The sequence below is a fragment of the Leptosomus discolor genome, chromosome 20 (genome assembly GCF_034619465.1).
Source record: "Leptosomus discolor isolate bLepDis1 chromosome 20, bLepDis1.hap2, whole genome shotgun sequence".
In the NCBI taxonomy this organism is placed as follows: Eukaryota; Metazoa; Chordata; class Aves; order Leptosomiformes; family Leptosomidae; genus Leptosomus; species Leptosomus discolor.
Genome location: NC_141410.1, coordinates 7,282,525 through 7,300,537, shown reverse-complemented (window position 1 = coordinate 7,300,537; position 18,013 = coordinate 7,282,525). Strand labels below are relative to the sequence as shown.

Genomic DNA, 18,013 nt, shown 5'->3' with positions numbered 1-18,013 from the left:
AGCTTTTGCACAAAGGTTTACATAAGAGAGAGCAAACACACATAATTCATTGGAATATCTCCCTGAAAGACTTTCAGAGAAACTACAGCTTAAAAAAAAAAAGTCTCTCCAGCCATTGTCTGAACAATTGAAAAAATGGTAAGAGAACAGGAAAGTTTCACCCATTATTAATCAGTTCTGTTTTACAGCACCAAAACCAACTTCATTAGTAGCTCAATAATATCACAAAATTTTTATTTTTTTAGTTCTTCAAATGCTTTACCAATTAACGAGCTTAAAATTCATCCACTCAAAGGAAAAAAAAAAAAGCACCAAATTTGTCTCTTGTCACTTTTACATGAGCAATGCTGTCTTGCACCGCATCAATCTTTTTCGTTCCTATACCTGGTAAGTGTACATGACAAGTTGAATTTCTGTCCCCACTTATTCCCATAGGGTACAAGAGAGAAGCAGCTTTTCCAACAGTGCAAGGTAAAAACCATAAGCGAGCCTGAAGTTCGCCTGTGATTAATATTTTATCATAACTAACCTCCAATCATCTGATTTTCTATTTTAGTGCACACTGCAGCCTAATGATTGCGCTAGGAACTATAACATTTTTCCATTTTCACAAAACCAGACATGCCTAGTCAGCCTGCTAAAGAGGTACTGTCTTCCTACATGTCACATCTCACATAAATCTATCCTGTTAAGCATAATTACATCAACATTAAAATGCAAAATATTTTTAGGATGTAATCCAAGTGAATTTGTTCAGCTTTCTCCTGGGTACTGAAAATGCACGAGTTTTGCTTTCTTGTGTGTGTGTGTGTGCGCTACCTCAAGCTGCAAGGACTGACAAAGGGTTGTAATGCAGCAGCATTTGGATTCCAAATGCTGCCAGAAAATGCATCCTGTGTTGAATGCAGTATTTCAGAATCTGTTTACAAAGTGTCAGCAAATTAAGAATCTATAGTTTGCTCCCAACTTCACATGATTTATTTCAGTTTACAACTTTACAGAAAACTGTTTAATAAGCACAGTTGCATTCTATCAGACACAAAAATAAAGCCAGCAGAAACCTCGCAATTGCAGCAATTAAGCTGCAGAATGAACCACAAGAAGCACCTTTGCTTCGCTAATTCTCACACAGATACCATCTCCCCCAAATTCTGGAAAAATACCCAGAAATTTTTTTAAAAAAAAGTGGTCCATTGGAGTGTGAAGTGCTTTCCCAGCAGCGCGCCCTCTCTGCCAACTACAGCTTTTATGAAGAGGTGTCTTTCGCAGGTCAAAAAAAATTATTTTTTCCACTTTCTCCATACTTTAAAGAAAGATGGCATGGCTAAATCCCAGCTTTCAGATAATCTGTTCCTGGTCTGCTCTTTGTCAAAGTTTCATCCATCACAAACTATGCCAGTAAACACTTTCTAATATTCTGTATGAGGGGAAGAATGGACTCAAAATCTCAAACTCTGTTTCAGAGAAACACTGATATCCAGCTTCCCATTAGCCAACTGGAGCTGACACTGTAAGCCTCCTCTAATACCAGCAGGAAAAAGCCCAGGGACAATGCTTTATGTACCTCTTACACCTTGTCCCGCTCCAATGAATGAATGTGGCCAGCCTTCATTCCCATGAGAGTCAAATTTAGAGCCCACAAGTTTTGCAGCTGTTCATTTACCCTATAGCATCCCCTCAAATACAGTCACTTGATCTTCTCAACTCTTACTCTACTATTACAGAGGTAGTTCCCCCAGTGTAACCAAGTTCTGTATATCAAACAAGGGCACAGTAACTCAGAATTGTGCAAAAATTTGTCCTTATGCAGCAAATTATTTGTCCCTCTTTCCCATAAAGATAACCTCTTTAGGAAAAAAAAAAAAAGGCAAAAAGCAAGTGAAGCAACATGAACTATAGGACTCAAGGGAATAATTTATTTCCCTACCACTTCATCTTCAGTCCAACACTTCTCAATCAGTTTTGGCACAGGTTTCTTCACCAAGCGCTGCAGGGCTTTTCCAGCATCATAGTTACTTTCATGTAGCTAAAAAATAAAGAAGACAAATAGATCATTCAATGGAATTAGCAGAGATCTAATACTGGAGGAAAAAAACACTAAAGGGGGCCACATGAAGTGTTCTATGCCTAATTATTTTCATTGTTGATAGAGGAAGTGAAATTTAAACAACCTGAAGGGGTAACTGGGGTAGAAAAAACAGCATTACAACAAGTATATTTTCCCCTTCCTTCTCCCAGGTAACGTTTGAGCACATAAAACACTGAAGATTTTTTGGTTAACTTTAAAAAATATTTTTTAATTAGAAATTCCGAGGAAAATTTTAAAAAGCTCCAACAAATATTTTTCTAAAGAAGTTGTACTTTATGCAGCATGTTTTGCTCAGATTACTACAACCAACTGGGAAAACTAACATCCAGGAGGGACTGAAAGTCATGGCATGTCAAGCTGACCCATCCAGAAAATTCTCTTTACTTTCATTGCACTGCAACGATCACCACGCTGTTGGAACACAAGCATGGAAGAGAAACCAAACCTCTACAAGTCGCTACAAGAGCACGTAAAAGCAACTAGGGATGTCCACGTTGCCATGACTGTTTCAGCTGGTCAGAGCCTACAGCACACCTTATTTCACACCACAAATTCGGTACCTGTCTGATCAAAAAGCTGTCTCAAGTAGACAGACATTCAAATCAGGGTGAGGTAGAAAAACAACTACACTGAAAAAAACATTTGACAGTGAACCCCTGAGAATCTCCAGCTCTTGATAGAAAACATTTAGCACACTGTAGATTTATCGCCTGTCCTATCTTCAAAGTACAGTGGGATTTTAAGAACTGAAGGACTAGTCAGGAGCCTGCTCTATGTCTTCTGAAGCTGATCTCAAAGAGAAAGAAATATTGCTGGGATGACAAAAACTGAATTATCTTCCTCCACCCAAAAGGGAGAACGATTTGCATGCAAGCTTCCCTGCACAGACAGGAGGTCGTTTTTCCAAACAACGTGCTAAGCAAACCAAAGCTTCAAAGCTATCGATTAGCACCACCGGATTGTACAGACCCTCAAAAGTTTCTTTACAATAGGGGCAATCAAACCATGATTTTCTCCTGCTTTTCCTTCCCACCCAGAATTTATCCCAAGCCATCTGCATGCCCCTCTCTACACGTATCCATGCTGCTAGACCTGTGCTTAATCACTACCAGAAAACCTTTCAACAAGTACTGTAATCCTGGAATTTTTCCCAACGCCGATGAACTGAACAGGGATCAGGATACATTTACTGAACAGTGACAAGGGATTAACTACTTTGTCACTATTACAGTTATAACAAAAACCTGATTACAAGACAAAAAAAAACTCCTCGTTTTCTTCTATCAAAAGGCTCAAGTTTCAGAACAGCATTCTGCTTCAAATAAAATTAGCGTGATTACCTTCTTACTGCTGCTCACTTTAGCTACGTACATCTCTCAGCCAATCCATAAGTACCGATTAGGTACATCTGCAATGGTCAGACCCCTTCTACCCTAGGGCCACCTCCCAACAATACTGGTTTTTCCTTATATTGCTTCTTTTGTTTGGTCTTGCCTTAACTCGACTGTAAGCTCTTTGGTGCAGAAGAATGCCCTGCATTCATACTGCATCCAGGAGCACGATTCAGAGACTTTTAAAAGCTGTACGCAAATTACTCAAGTTTACTTCTGTTAAGTAGATCTAAGTGATTTTACCAAGAAATAAAGGCAGACATCTGAATCAAGACAGAAGGGAAGGGAAAAACCAGATTACTAGCCCTACAGAATTTTTTTTTTTTTTTTAGCGAGACTAACAAAAATCCGTTTCCACTGAAAGCCAGCTTTGTACAGTTCTCCCAGCAAATACTGTCTCCATGAAAAGTCTGGGCACTTTTGAAAGCCACCATACAACCTACAGAAGAAAGTCAAACGGCAACTTAAGATTGCTATGATGACGTTTACAGCAGAACACAGACACGCACGCATATGTATGTGTGTGTGTATTACAAACATATATATAATATGCTTCTTTCAAGTTGCAACACTGTTGATTCCAGGTTTCAGACGGGACAAGCCCGCTGTAAGAAAGCCAGCACGGCGCCAGAGCCGCGGTACTTCTGCAAATGACAGGGCAGAATATTCAGCAACAAGTCTGCAGCAGAACTTGCCAAAAGCTGGGCAATGGCAAGCAAAGCTCTGCGCCCCGAACAGGACCCATGCAGCCGTGGGAAGAAAGCACATCTGTAAGACCTGGTACAAAGCAATCTTCACTTTCACTTCCTGGCTCTTGTCAGCTCGGGGTTTGAACAGCTTGTGCATCTGTAAGCACACAGCTTTTTGGTAACGCAGGGTTCACTTGTTCAACGAAAACGACACCGTAAATGAAGAGGGAATTTCAGAGAACAAGAAATGCCCGTTTTCGCACAAGGCACCATGGTCTATCATAGTGGGGCGCTCTATGAATTCTGGATACCACATATCAGGCCATGCCATCTTCCCATCTATTTTATTAGCATCTCCATTTTCTGGTCATGAATGCCACAGGACAGATTGTGACAGTCTATAAAGCCAATGTGTTTGCAGTACAAAGTGAACTGCAAATTACTTTGGTTTCTTCGGTAACGTCCCTGCACAAGAACCTCAAGGTATTAAAAATAACAACTGATTTATTCTATTTGCTGATGAAATTTCAGTTACATATAATTTTGAGCCTCCTTTGTAACACCCCAAGAGCCCAGATTCCAGCAAACAATTTGATCAACAATTGTTACTACACACCTCAAACAGGTCCAAAAATGCAGAGGACCAGGGTGGCTACAAAACCAGAAGAGCACAGCCCTCTAGAAAATTAGGCCACTCAGAAGTCACACTGCGTACCTTCTAGTGACAGGGGTGAGCACGTTATCAGCTGTGTTGAAGAAATGAGTACATTACGGGTTACACTTCACACAAATTGGCTCAGATCTTCCATCATCAACAGGAACAGATCTTGAACTGATGAAGGTGCTCTTCCACCTCCACCAAGTTATTGGAGCATTTACAATCTATTTATACTTGAGGGGCTTTTAAAGAAAGTAAAGTACTTGTAAAAATAAAAGGTCACTACTGGACAAAGACCTCTGATCACTACCTGCAATCTGTTTTTAGACCAAACATTACTGTTCCCTTAACTGGCAGCCTGATTTTTTTTTTTCTTTCCTTACCAAAAACTAAAAATAACAATAGCACACAGGGTGTTACTGCAGTAAAACAAGTGCTTGGCTATTACAGAGGGAACAAGCAAACTAAGCCAGAGTGGGTTTCTATTAATTTTCAGCTTTCTACGTGGCACCTACGGGGATGTTACAGGTACTCCGTGCAATAATTACCTGTATTAATGCAGAGTAACCATAGAAAACAATGCTTCAGCCTCCAAAAAAAAAAAAAATCCCTCTCCACCCCCCTTCTTCAGCTCGCTCTGCAAGCTACTGCTAAGAGATGCATTAACTCATCAGAGCCATCAACAGCACCTCACACCGCTGTAAGTCAGGGAGATGCATTACCCGAGATCACTTAGTAGAAACCATTGCTTTCAAACCTGTCTCCCCAGGTGAAATTTCCTAATGTACCACAGAACGATGGCTTGTAAATCTGCCTCTGTTGACTACATCAGTGTCAGCTCCCATGACCGCACCCCCATGCGAGCAAAACGATGATCTCGGTCCATCTCACACAAGCCACAAGTCAAGTGGCAAGAGCAGAAAGCTGGACTTGCTGTGCCAGTGCCGATACTCGACAATACTGACTTTAAACCTTTTTTTAAAACTTGTTTTTAAGACTCCTGTGGTATGCAATACCTACTTAAAGGCATGAAAATAAGATGTTGTCTTTTCTACTGTGTACACATTAGTTTCTCGTTCTTTGCACTCCAGCACTGGGAACGGATCCATCTTAAAGAAAAAAGGACTATTTGTTTTACCAGCTCACCTTGCAAATGCTTTTTTTCCTGTGCATACCACTACCTAAAAGATTGTTCACTTCAGAAGTTTGACAGCGTTGAAGAGAATAGCGCTTCTGTTTCTTTTCCCTCTTTGCTCCCCCCCAAAACACGCAGGAATGCCAAAGCCTCTTTGTAACTTGGAGGGCATCTTTATTTCGCCTCAAGGATAACACGTGTTTTTCCCCTGGCAGCCCTACTGCCCAAGCAGTTCAATCCGCAAAATAATCACACAAGCCCAGAAAAAAGGGACTGGTCTAACAGGCAACTACTCTGGTTACTGAAAAACAGAAGAGTTTACAGGCCACCAGAACTGTCCCAAATCAACCACAGAAAATGAGGATTAACTTTTGAGCAAGTAATTACATTAATAACAATCACAAACTGCATAAGCACGAACACAAAAGAAGAGTCATATAACAGAGGAGACACAGATGTGAAAACAAGAGACCTGAGACACGTTTAGAGTCTCTTGAAAAATGTTACTTTTAGCAAGTGGGGAAAAAAAAAAAAAAAAAAAGCTTTTATAAGTGCCAGGGGTAGGATAATGCAGCAAAAAGGAAAAATATGTTTTTCTAAGTGCCAGAGTTAAATTTACGTGTCTCAATCTGGCTCATTCTCTGCTTATTACTTTCAGTCATTTAACATACATAAGCACTTCATTGGCAAGCAATGCAAACATATAAATAATAGCTAATGCTGACTGCCTATGATTTCATTAACTTCTGGTTGAACTTTCCAAGGTATTGCTATAAACACTGGATTACTATCCTGTCATCTAAAGAATCACCATTTTTAGCATTAACTCTGCCATCTGCAGTTTGAACCACGGTGACATTTTGTATGTCTACAACTGCAACAAAAGGAATCAACAGAAATGTACCTGTACTTTAAAACAGAAAATAGAGCAACTTCTGCATCACCGGACAGGATTTTAGATTAAAGAAAAATTCTGAATGTGCACGTGTCCAAAAACCTCATTTCTATTACAACAGCCATTAAACAACGCTAGGCACAGGCAAGCCTTATTACCATAAAGGCTGCACATTACCACAAGCTTTCAAGTTTCTACTACAGCTCCTCAGCAGAGCTGCCATTTTCTGTCTGCGTGATGTTGCAAATAAATTCTCCTTTTGGCATGGCTCAGCTGTCAGGCACCTCTGTTCTGTAATGAACCCATGAATTACATCTTGCAGCTCTGACATCTCTGGTCTTGCTCATCAAAATATTGTTCTTCAATTGTAATTTATAACTTAATTTAAATGTCCCTTTTACTGTGACCTTTTTAGATCAGAATGGCATTGCATCTGGCAGCTTCTACTTCAGCAAGGCATCCTTTTGCAATTACAGTCATTATTATCTCCGTTGAAAAGCCCATCTGAGTTAGGCTCCATTCAGGCTACAATATTAAATAATTGCAGTCCATTAAGAACACTGGTAGATTCCAGAGTCTCTTTCTCTAAGGAAAAATTGCTGCTATACCGCGAGAAAGTCATATTGAGCTACTTTAAAATCTACCCATAAAACCCAATAAAGGCAAAAGGACTGTTCAGCTAGGACTGTGGGGATGCATGTCCAGCATTTACAGGAATTCAGGAGTTCTCCAGGTTCGAGTGCTGGCTCTTCCACTGGTCACAGACAAATCACATCACTTGATATAAAGCCTGACCTGCTGAACACGAGGTAAATACTACCAATATTGCAAGAGCATTTTAAGACTCAAGTAATACAGATGAATCAAATGAAGCTTTTTCACTGCTGCCAAGTGGAATTGTAAAAGAAAATAGTATTTGCCTGGTACGGCACGGTCAATATTTACATAACATCCCTATTTAAGCACTAGTTACTTTAATCCGTGCAGGCTTAAAAACATTGTAATTATTAATAAGGGATTTGCTCCTCTCACTGAAGGGGACAATGGTCAAGACACCCATTAACTCTCTGTAAAACTGTAGCATGTTTAAGAGGGGAGAAAACACTGAGGAGAGAGAAGGAAAAGTGACAACAAGGAAAACGAAAAGCAGAATGAGAATTACTGCCATGTGGCTTGAGTAGCTAGGTCTTTTGGTGTAATTACACTAATCCAAGCACTTAATTTAATACAAAATGTAATTCAGGCCACTTCTTTCAGGAACAGAGCTGACAAATGTCAGTCTGATGCAGATGCTCTTTATAGCTACGGACATCTTGCCCCACGATCAACTGGAATACGCTCCATAGCAAATGAATCTCATTAGGTGAAACCGCAAAATCCATTTTCAAATTTGCAGCATTCTGTAAAGTGCTCATCCTCCACAACAGCAAGATTTGATTTTTATCAACCACGTCCGATACCCAACAAGACACTAGCCCCAAATGCCCTTTAATTCCAGGAATTTCCTTCCCCCCTCCCCTTTGAAATCCTACCTCTTCCCCACCTGCTGCAAAGCACTAAACAATCTGGATCAGAGAGAAAAAAAACCCACACTGCCCTCTCAGACAACAAAACTACTTTGCTCAGCTCCCTCTGGTGCCCAAGGACAATGGAACCTTGAACCAATCAAGCACCTCAACTATTCAGCAAGAAGACTCTGCCCAACAATCTTGTTTTGCCAACACACAGTCACAGTTAACCGGGAAGTTCTGATTTATAACTAGCTGACATAGCTTGGCCTGCAACAGAACTTGAAACAAAAAAAAAAAGGTGACAGAAATCAGTAAGCTACTTCAAGAGAAAGTTACTACTAGTTCTGGTTTGGTTTTTTTAAACTATCAAATTTGTGGTATCCAACAGTTTGAAAATATAAAAATTAATCCCCACTGCTTTGGCAATGGGGGCGGGGGGGGGGAAAGGCAACTTCCATCTCTTCCCCCCAGTTCTAATCTATTTTAAGCTTCTAAATAACTTTAATTGCTACAACGTGATCTAAGATGCTAATGATACGGACATTAGAAGAGCCAGACGCTTGTGTTACATCCACTTTTCACACACTGGTACTGCCAGAGCTCTGCCAAACACAGAACGGCAGAGGGAGCCAACTGTGCCACCTGCTCCCGTGGGTCATCACAACAGGCACGGCTAGTGCTCCCCAAGCATGCAGGGCAAGAACTTGCCCAATATCTGCAAAACTTGCAACAGCATTCAAAAAAATAAAATAAAATTTACATATTCCAAAAAAACCTTTTTCAAGTCATTTTTGGCCCTTTTTATCTGCCTGTTTCTTTCTAGTTTCTCTAGAAAGATTTCCTGACTCATCTCACAAATAAAGCGTTGAAGTTTTTCCCCTAAGAGCAAGGATAAGGATGAATGAAAATTCAAAGTGGCAAAATTGTCTTATGCACTAGAAGTGGCTTCATTTTCCAGCATGCCCAGGCAGAGAGTGATGGCCCCTGCAGTGCTATGCTACCTCATTTGAACCATGAGAGTAGCTGTTAATTAAGACTCATCCAAAAGGAAAACTTGTAATAATAAGAAATGCTAACATATATTTAAATAATTTTTTTATGCTCTCAACCTTGTCTGTAGTTAATGAACAAGAAAATCTGGTCTAAGGGCAAGTTAAAACAGGGAGTAATTTGTCTGGGTGACATCTCACTTTGAACTGAATTTCCTTAAACCGATATTACACTGTCATGTTTGTCACTCATAATGACACGTTCCCATGTAATAGTGTGTTATGAGAAGTCATAACAACGCTATTAGTAAAGAGTGATTTACACAGTATTAGCATATGATTGTTTTGTCTTTCTTCCACGTCGCAGTATGCAAGCTTAAGTGGTGGTATTTTCTTACCCTATGAAGACAGAGTTGCTGGCTCTTTGATTTCCCCAGCAAAAATAACACGCACATCAAAATGACCAAACACTCCCAAGATTCACTCTTACCCACTGAGTTCGCACTGTCATTTCCAGTTTCTTCTCTAGGGCCTGCTGGTTTATATAACTGATGCTCACACTTATGCCTGAATCAGAACAATGGGTAAGGCAGAACACCAAGAAGGAATTCTTATTCCGGAGCTTTTTTAAATCTGAGAACAAAGTAGTAATTTAACTCCTTCTTGACTCGGATTCTCTGAGAAAAGAGCCGCAGAAACTCTGAACAGCAGGCGCAGGTCAAAAAGCAGCGAAGTATAAAAGGGGTCACGAGTTTCTGGCTTTGTATTAGTATGGAGCACAAAAAGGACCTTCAAACGGATTTCATACTAAATCAGAGCTCTGGAGGACAGAGGCAAAGAAATGGGAGGAAGGGAGGAGAAGAAACTACAACAAGATTTACCCCAACTCTTACTCCACAGTACTTGCCAGCAGTAGCAGCCACCTTTAATGCTCAATATTCATCATGTTACGATCTTGCCATGGATTGTCAGATCCAGGGCATCAGCTTTCTACCACAAAGCAGGATGAACTTTCTTGAGCATATTTTTTTCAAACCTATTTGTCAGCCATTTCCACTCTCCGAAATCACTGTTGTAGTATTAAACACTTTTGATAGTTGTAATCTGCAGGGCTTGCCAGCTCCAATACTTGCAACAGGCCCTCATCACATTAAGACACTTTAAAACCAATTCTTCCAGCCTTTGCGTACCTAAATTCTAGATATGACGACTTACGAATAACCTCGAAGTTTTTGCTCACTCTTCTACTGAAGATGAAGCTATGATCGCAGCGAAGTGCTAACGTCACCCCTACGGTGCAAAGTGAGATGACGACAGGGGAAGAACCCCTTGCTCCCCCTCCCTACATACAGCTCAGCCTCAATCAGCTTCTGCAATGCTTCCTAGTACAGTATTCTGGGACGCCAGTAACTCTCACGCTTTCTTTTAATGATACAGAGGCAACAGCTCTTCTTTCTTTAGAGAAAGGGAACAACTCTGAGCAATAGAGGTGAATGCAGAGCTTCTGCTGGTGTGCCACAACCAGCTAGTGCACAGGCAGACACAGGCTTCTGCCTCAAAGGAACGTGGCACTAAGGCACGCAGCAGGCAATACCAGCTCACTCGCATTGGTTCACTTACCTCTATTTCTCTGTTATGAATGAAAGCACATTCAGAGTGCCACGGGGGATCCAAAACAGCCGCAACTACCACCAGCCTACCAGGAATGGGGGTTTTTAAAATGATAAAGTCTTTCTCCTTGTCTGTTAACTCTGAGAAGGGCTTGCTTCAGTTTTACCTAAGGGCAAGACTCCACAAATCTTTCCACTGGAAGAACAATTTGAGATGTTCCTACCCCCTCAGTTGTGCCGATTCAGCTATTCGACAGCTATCCTACACACCGCAAGTGTGAAATGATGTTACTTTAGAGCATCCCACAAGAGGTACGTGCTTTGTTTTGAAACAGGAACAAAACCACAAAAGCACCACTTTGGAGGTCACACTGAAGTCTTCATAACCAGAATACCGTCAAAAAGCCACAGAACACTTTTCTGTATTTACAAGACACCTTTGCACATCCTCAATAAGCCTACAACAATCATGCCAAAATCCTCCTATACAACTATCACATTGCTGTGGGAGTGGGATAAGAAAAGAAAGAAAAACACTGAGGAAATCACCTGTGAAAACAAGAACAGTTATTCATATGAAGACACACTAATAAAACTTTGGCTATTGTATGTACATAGCAAGCTATGTAAGAAGCTTCCATAAAGTCCTTCTGTGGATCATGTTTAAGGAACTACCACTGTGATAAAAGTACATGTAAATATTTGCTTTCCACCTCAAAAAAACCCCAAACACACACACACACACACACAATGGAGCCGACAACTTGCTAAGTTTGCACATTACTTTGACACGTACAAAAACAAAAGCAGGTTTCAAAATGATTGACCTTTAACTGACTGGCCCATAAGCTCTCGATCATGTAAGAGTTTACACTATTTCTAACAAATGCAACAAGACAGGACTGCTGATCTATTAGTGTAAATTAACCTGGAGGAAGGTACAGACTCACACTACAGTTATCACTCCTGAATTTATATTGCAGAAGTGATTTACATGGCTCAGGATATTAAGAGAAAGGCTCATCCTATTATATTTGAAGGCAAAACCTCTAGTGAGCCATATGCCACTGAAGCGAGCCTTCCCAGGGCTGAAGTATAATTTTAAAACTTAGCTCTTAAGTTTTCTGGTATTCTTTGGTATTCTGATCTTTCACGCTTCCCGATCTGACTGTTTTAATAAAGGCAAAACTCAATGTCATTTCTGCTTTCAAGAACATTTAAACTACTTCCTATTACTTTTTTTTCCATAAGGCAATACTGAACTCTATGCAAAAAATTTAACCCGAGTTATCTCACACTGCAAGCCACAATCCAGTAATCTGCTGAAGTGTTTTGGCACGGGACATTATCTTAAAATTAGGACATGGACAAGAAGGATGTTCTCCGTAATAAGCACTAGGATCACACCTCTGAGAAGTTCTCAGTCCAACAACAAAGGAACACCCAAGTATTGAATTCCCTGTGTCTGTGAAGAATTTGCAAAACGTAATGCCAGAATTGGAGCCTCTACAGGAACTCAGGAGAACAAGGACACACAGAGAAACAAATAAAAATAGTTTCACCTGCCTGTCTGAACAGGCTTGAATTTGATCCTGCCGCAGAACTTGAGTGCAGGGTTGTCTGTATTTTCATTTGAAAACTAGGACTCCTCCCCACGCTCCACCTAAGTATTACAGAGGGCCTGGGTTACCCATTAATTGCATGCGTTACAGAAGAAATTTATACACAAGTAAAACATATTGGCATCACAACGGGCCATTTTTTACAAATACTTGCACAAGAGTTTTCTTCCTTCTACAGATGAGAACAAATCGGTGTGTCAAATCCTTGCACTTGCAAGTAAAGAATGCTAAGTAAAATAAGGTAGTTAATTAAACTAGCCTGACTTGGAAAGGGAATGAATTCTAAGGTTTTTCAATTGATTTCCAAATTCCAACTAGCTTGGGACCAAAGAAAACCCCACAAAAGTGAAGAAAAAACAAAACAAAAAACAACCCACAGCTGGCTGATTAAGTCCTGGCTCTCCTGCACGATTTTCTCACTAAGGATCTCCACAGGTATCTTGTAAATAGTGTGTTTTGAGGGGCTGGTTGATGGTATTCTGGTTATTAAAACCTGATACCTATCCACACTCAAAGCCCCAAAGTGCTGAAGAGGCAAAGTGCATTACTACCGAGTATTAATTACACAACCTTCACATCCAGCATGCTGGCTCTCAGAATGCAATAATGTTGTCCGCAGTGACCCCAAACAAGGTTTGGGAGTAACTCAAATTAGCCTTTCCATTTCCCTTTTCACTTTAAGGAAGAGTCCTGCCTCGAAGCAACATGGTTCTCTAGATCACAAGGTAGGAGGAACGGGGTAGCTGTAAAAAAAAACTTAAAATGTTTCAATTATCTACCATTTCACCAATAAAAATGGCTTCACAGATTATGGTTCAATTATGAAACTGGAAAAAATGTACTGAATATGCATGTTTTCATTTTACGTGACTAATATTTTAAGGTCTAATGCATCAAATGACCTTTGCTCATGAATATTTAAATGAAGCACAGAAAACAGCTAGTTTTAGAAAGTCTGCCAAATTCAGCTACCTGTTCTACAGTCATGCAACAAAAAAAGACCCTCCCTAACTAAAAATATCAAGGTGAAAGACTTTCAGGAACTAATACGTCCTCCTCCATATCTCTCAGCGTGACTGCCAGCACTGACCAGGAGGGCACTGAACTCCAAATGAAAACTTCATTTCCTTCCTAAGGGTTACAATGACAAATGTGGCACCAAATCCCAACAGCCAAACGAAGGAACAGGGGTTGAAATGGACCTGGAACATTAAGCGAATAATCATCTCAATGAGCTGAGATATATATATGTTGCATTGTGCCTTCCATGATCTTTATTTCTATCTGGTATAATTAACAATAAATCATTCTGGGGGCTGCAGCATCTGTTACTACACAAATAAAACACTGGCAAAGGAGTTTGTCAAGACTAATTTATATGAAGTGCTGCTCTGAAGTTTATTGGATTTCCATAATAAGAAATCATACCATATCACTTTTTTTTACATTTATCTTCTGGGTTGCACATGATAATTTCTAAACAAAAACCCAGGGTAAGATTCTCACAAATTATTTATCAGATAAATCTGATATGTTTTAAATAGATGGTGAACAGAAAGATTAAAAGGGCATCATTTTGTCAAATCACCTACCTCAACTGTTTTAAGATAGTCAAAAAAGTAGGCTCTCAGAAATAAGTCAAAATTTCTTAAAATACCCCATCTGACAGAACTATTATTCATAAGAAAACACTTTTCTAGAAGAATTCAAAGTGAACAAGGAAAGTATCTTCACTGGTTTCTAAATCTGCGATGAACAGTATTAGTACACAGAGTAGATTTCTGAAGCATGTCTAAATCAAACATCGCCAAAGCCTAAGGACCTTTCAAGAGTCATTAGGGTCAAACCTTGCAGATTGTATTTTCTTGGAAGTTCAACAGTCCATGTTCAGGCAGATTATTTAACGGGAATTACACTGTGTCAATACAGGGTTGAAAACCAGCCTAGCGAGAGCAGAGGACTGGCACCACAATACCTACAGAAGAGAAACTTCAGCAAAGCTCAAGTTAATGAGGTGATTACAAGAACACCACAGGGTAAGTCTTACTGCAACACATTACAATGTCATATTGAGGGGAAAGGGAAGTCATGACAACAGCAGTCAAAAATATTACACACAAACAAGATTTCCAAGAGGATAAATTGAAGAGTTTGTATAGTGCTTTTATTTCAGAAGTGTGAAACCCTCCCCCATTCAGAAAATGAACCAGCAGCGATTTTCTAAGCTAGATGTGCACTAGAAATACAAAGAGAATAGAATCAGAAGAACAAAAATCAAAATACTTTGGGACTAATCTAAGTCTCAGAAGCAAGAAGTCTGCAAGTGCAACCACAGGCTCCTTAGACACCCAAGTGATTAAAGGGGGTAATTAAAGTAGATAGTGAAGCAGTGAAGTTAAATGAATTTTCTGCGTTAGTCTTTTATTATACATGACAAGGGGAAAGAAATTCCAATTCCAAAAGCTCTCTGGTGATTATTGGCCTTAACAGAGATTTGAGTCTCTAACAAGGATCTTAGGGAACAACTTCGAAAACTCTACAGAGTGGTAAGCCCCCAGAATCAGATGGCATCCATCTCAAGAGGAAAGAAGAAATTAAAATGTAAAACAGGTAAGAAACTGAAGTGGATGTGCGATACAGACTTAACTGCAGTTCTTATCAAACAGTATAAAAAAAATATCTTTAACACACTGGCTATCTTGGGAAAGGAACCAAAGGGCTGAGATTCATAGGTTCTCCTCAGTTCTGAAGTGCACTGTGAAGCACTGAGAAGTAACACTCGGCTTGTCAGCCGTAAAACTGAGAACAACAAGGAAGTATTTAATTTGGGTGCAGAATCTGATCTTGGATTTCAGCTGGTTACACATGCGAGTGTATAAACCACATTTAAACAATTTTTCAGATCAAGAATGAAAGTTTTGTTGCTGTTTATTTAGTACGTGTGACAGGGGCACATTTTAGATCTTAATCCCGTTTTACTCCTGCCTGTTACAGGAAACAAGACAAAAACTGACACACCCTGTGAAACACACGTGATCGAACAGAAGCGGAAATAAAACAAAACACCAACGCGAGTGGTTTTGGTAAGCTAATGTTACAGAACGAACCTTTTTCGTGTTAAGAATACAGGAATTTTAACTTGTTTAGATATAAAGTCATATATACCTAATCACGGAGCAGTCACAAACCAGATTGAGCTTCTTTTTAACATCCTGAAGTATTTAAAAGCTTCATGTAATGAGATGCTTTATGACAATGAAGAATCAGTTAAGCGTATTTAATGTGATTAATTTGATAAAGTCAGTTCCACTCACTTTAATAAAACAACCAAATAACACGCTCAGGATACTTCCTCTAAACAGATAATCTGTCCTCTGTGGCAGGGATAACTGCTCAGTTTCTGATGCGTATCACAACCATCTACAAGGTTCAAAAAATTGTATAAATAAACGGTTAAAAGCTATGCAACTGTAAATAATTGTAACAAGCAGAGGCAGACATAACACTGTGGTCCTTAAGTGATATTTAACAGCCAGCTTGCAGGAGTACAACATTGTAAGTTGTTTCTTGTTAGTATCACTAATTGTTTTATTTTACTGAGTAAAAACAAATTCCTTGAGCCACAGGCGCTGTGAACAAAGAATGCACGGGTCACTGTAGATAGTTACGGTGCTGGACACAGACAGAATATGCTTAAAACTACTTTTAGGACAGAAGACCTTTAAAAATGAAATCTGAAGCTACCCACTGCATCCTCCCTCAGCAGTTTCACAAAAAACATGCTCAACTGACCTTGCTCCCAGCTTCCAGTCCTACCAGCTGTCCATTTCTATTGTGACTGCCCCTAAAACATACTGCTGATTTATCTAGAAACTCATTCAGCAAAGGGTACATCCTAGCCTTTCCACAGCCTTCACAAGCACATGTGATTAGAATGTAGCCAATAACCATGAAGGACAGAACTAAACTGTTCCTACCTCCATGATACAGTTTATGGATGAGAGGTGACATAAGAAAAGGAAGAATGAAAACTGTTTATTGGTAGAGTCAGCAGATCTGTCTGTGTGTTCCTTCAGAGTAACATATGACCAGTTACAAACAATTCCTTTTATTCTATTTCAGGAAGGAAGCACCTAAGTCACAACAAAGGTCAGCTTAGAGTCACTACCACCACAGTTATCCAAAAGCTGCAGACAGGGCTCTGGAGAAACAAACAACTACAGATTTCACTATGTCACCAAAAAAACAAGGAATGACAGACAAGTTTCTTCAGCTTGAGCTTAAATATACGATTCACGTGTCATGATTTGCCCCCCACCCTCCTCAACACAGTTAATTGTTGGGGCTGCACTGAAACTGTGCGAGCATCTCAACGTACACTCACAGCTACGTAACTCTTCAGTAATGCTTTATTTATGCACATTACATTTACACAAGAGATAACTGGACACGCATGCACCCAATATAAATGATAATGAAGACTGGATCAGGAGCAGGACAAATTCCAGACAGTCATTACCACATACATGACACCATACAACTGACAGCATTATGAAGCTTTCTTCTAGGAAATAACTATTGGCTTCCTACAGCTAGAAGCTAGCTGGACTGAATGAACGGACCACCAGCCAGGTCAGGCATCAGCTAAGTAGCAATTCCAGCTGGTGTACCTGACTTGAGCGGCTTCCCGCACAGAATATTCACCAGCTGTCATCTTTAAGGCATCACCCAAAAGTTTATCACTGAAGTTCTCTAGGTTAGATTTTTCGAAAACTAGTTGGCATTTAAAAGGAAGTTATGACATCCTAAACTACTGTCCTACTCATATTGTGATGCCAAAATCTGTTTCACCTGCTAAATATCTTATGCATTATATGCTTGAAGCAGTCCAGAACTAAATGGAAAGGCTGTTCTTCCACACAGTAGTTCCGTGTACTTACTGTATTGAGTGCATTAAGCGTAGTGTCGTCACGAGAGGCTGCAACACAACCATCTTCTGTGGATCCTCCATCACACATGCCTGCAAAAGCTGCCATGCTCCTTTATAGTTTGAGGAGAAAAAAGTTTAAATTCTTCAGGTAGTTTGACGCGCACATCATGCAATACACAAATAGTATAATACACCTCAAATCACAAATTTCAGGGCCTTGAGATACTGTGGAAACAAGTAAAATAAGGCACCACAAACACTGCTGTTTGTTATGCAAGCCTGAGTCACCTCAGCATATGGAATAATTAATTCAAAATCCAATTTAAGTGGATTTCATCAAAAATCTGCACTGCAGTCGTACCAAAGCCTGACCAGGATTATGGAAGATATAACCTCCATACACGAGGACAGAATCTCACCAGAGACAGCAAACCTGTTGTCATCTTATGTGTTAGAAAAGCTACTTAAGTTGCAGATTCCCCCCATATCTAAAC

The 18,013-nt window shown here is 39.9% G+C and overlaps 1 protein-coding gene across 1 annotated transcript in view; it reads right to left on the bottom strand.

The window, feature by feature from the left end:
* Positions 1-18,013, bottom strand: part of RERE (arginine-glutamic acid dipeptide repeats) — a 173,986-nt gene that overhangs the window by 75,854 nt on the left and 80,119 nt on the right. Inside the window, exons 8-9 of the mRNA XM_086476019.1 lie at positions 17,530-17,629; positions 1,928-2,026 (exon numbers count right to left, since the gene is read on the bottom strand). Coding sequence (XP_086332145.1) covers positions 1,928-2,026; positions 17,530-17,629 — 199 coding nt within the window. The remainder of the gene's footprint in view (positions 1-1,927; positions 2,027-17,529; positions 17,630-18,013) is intronic.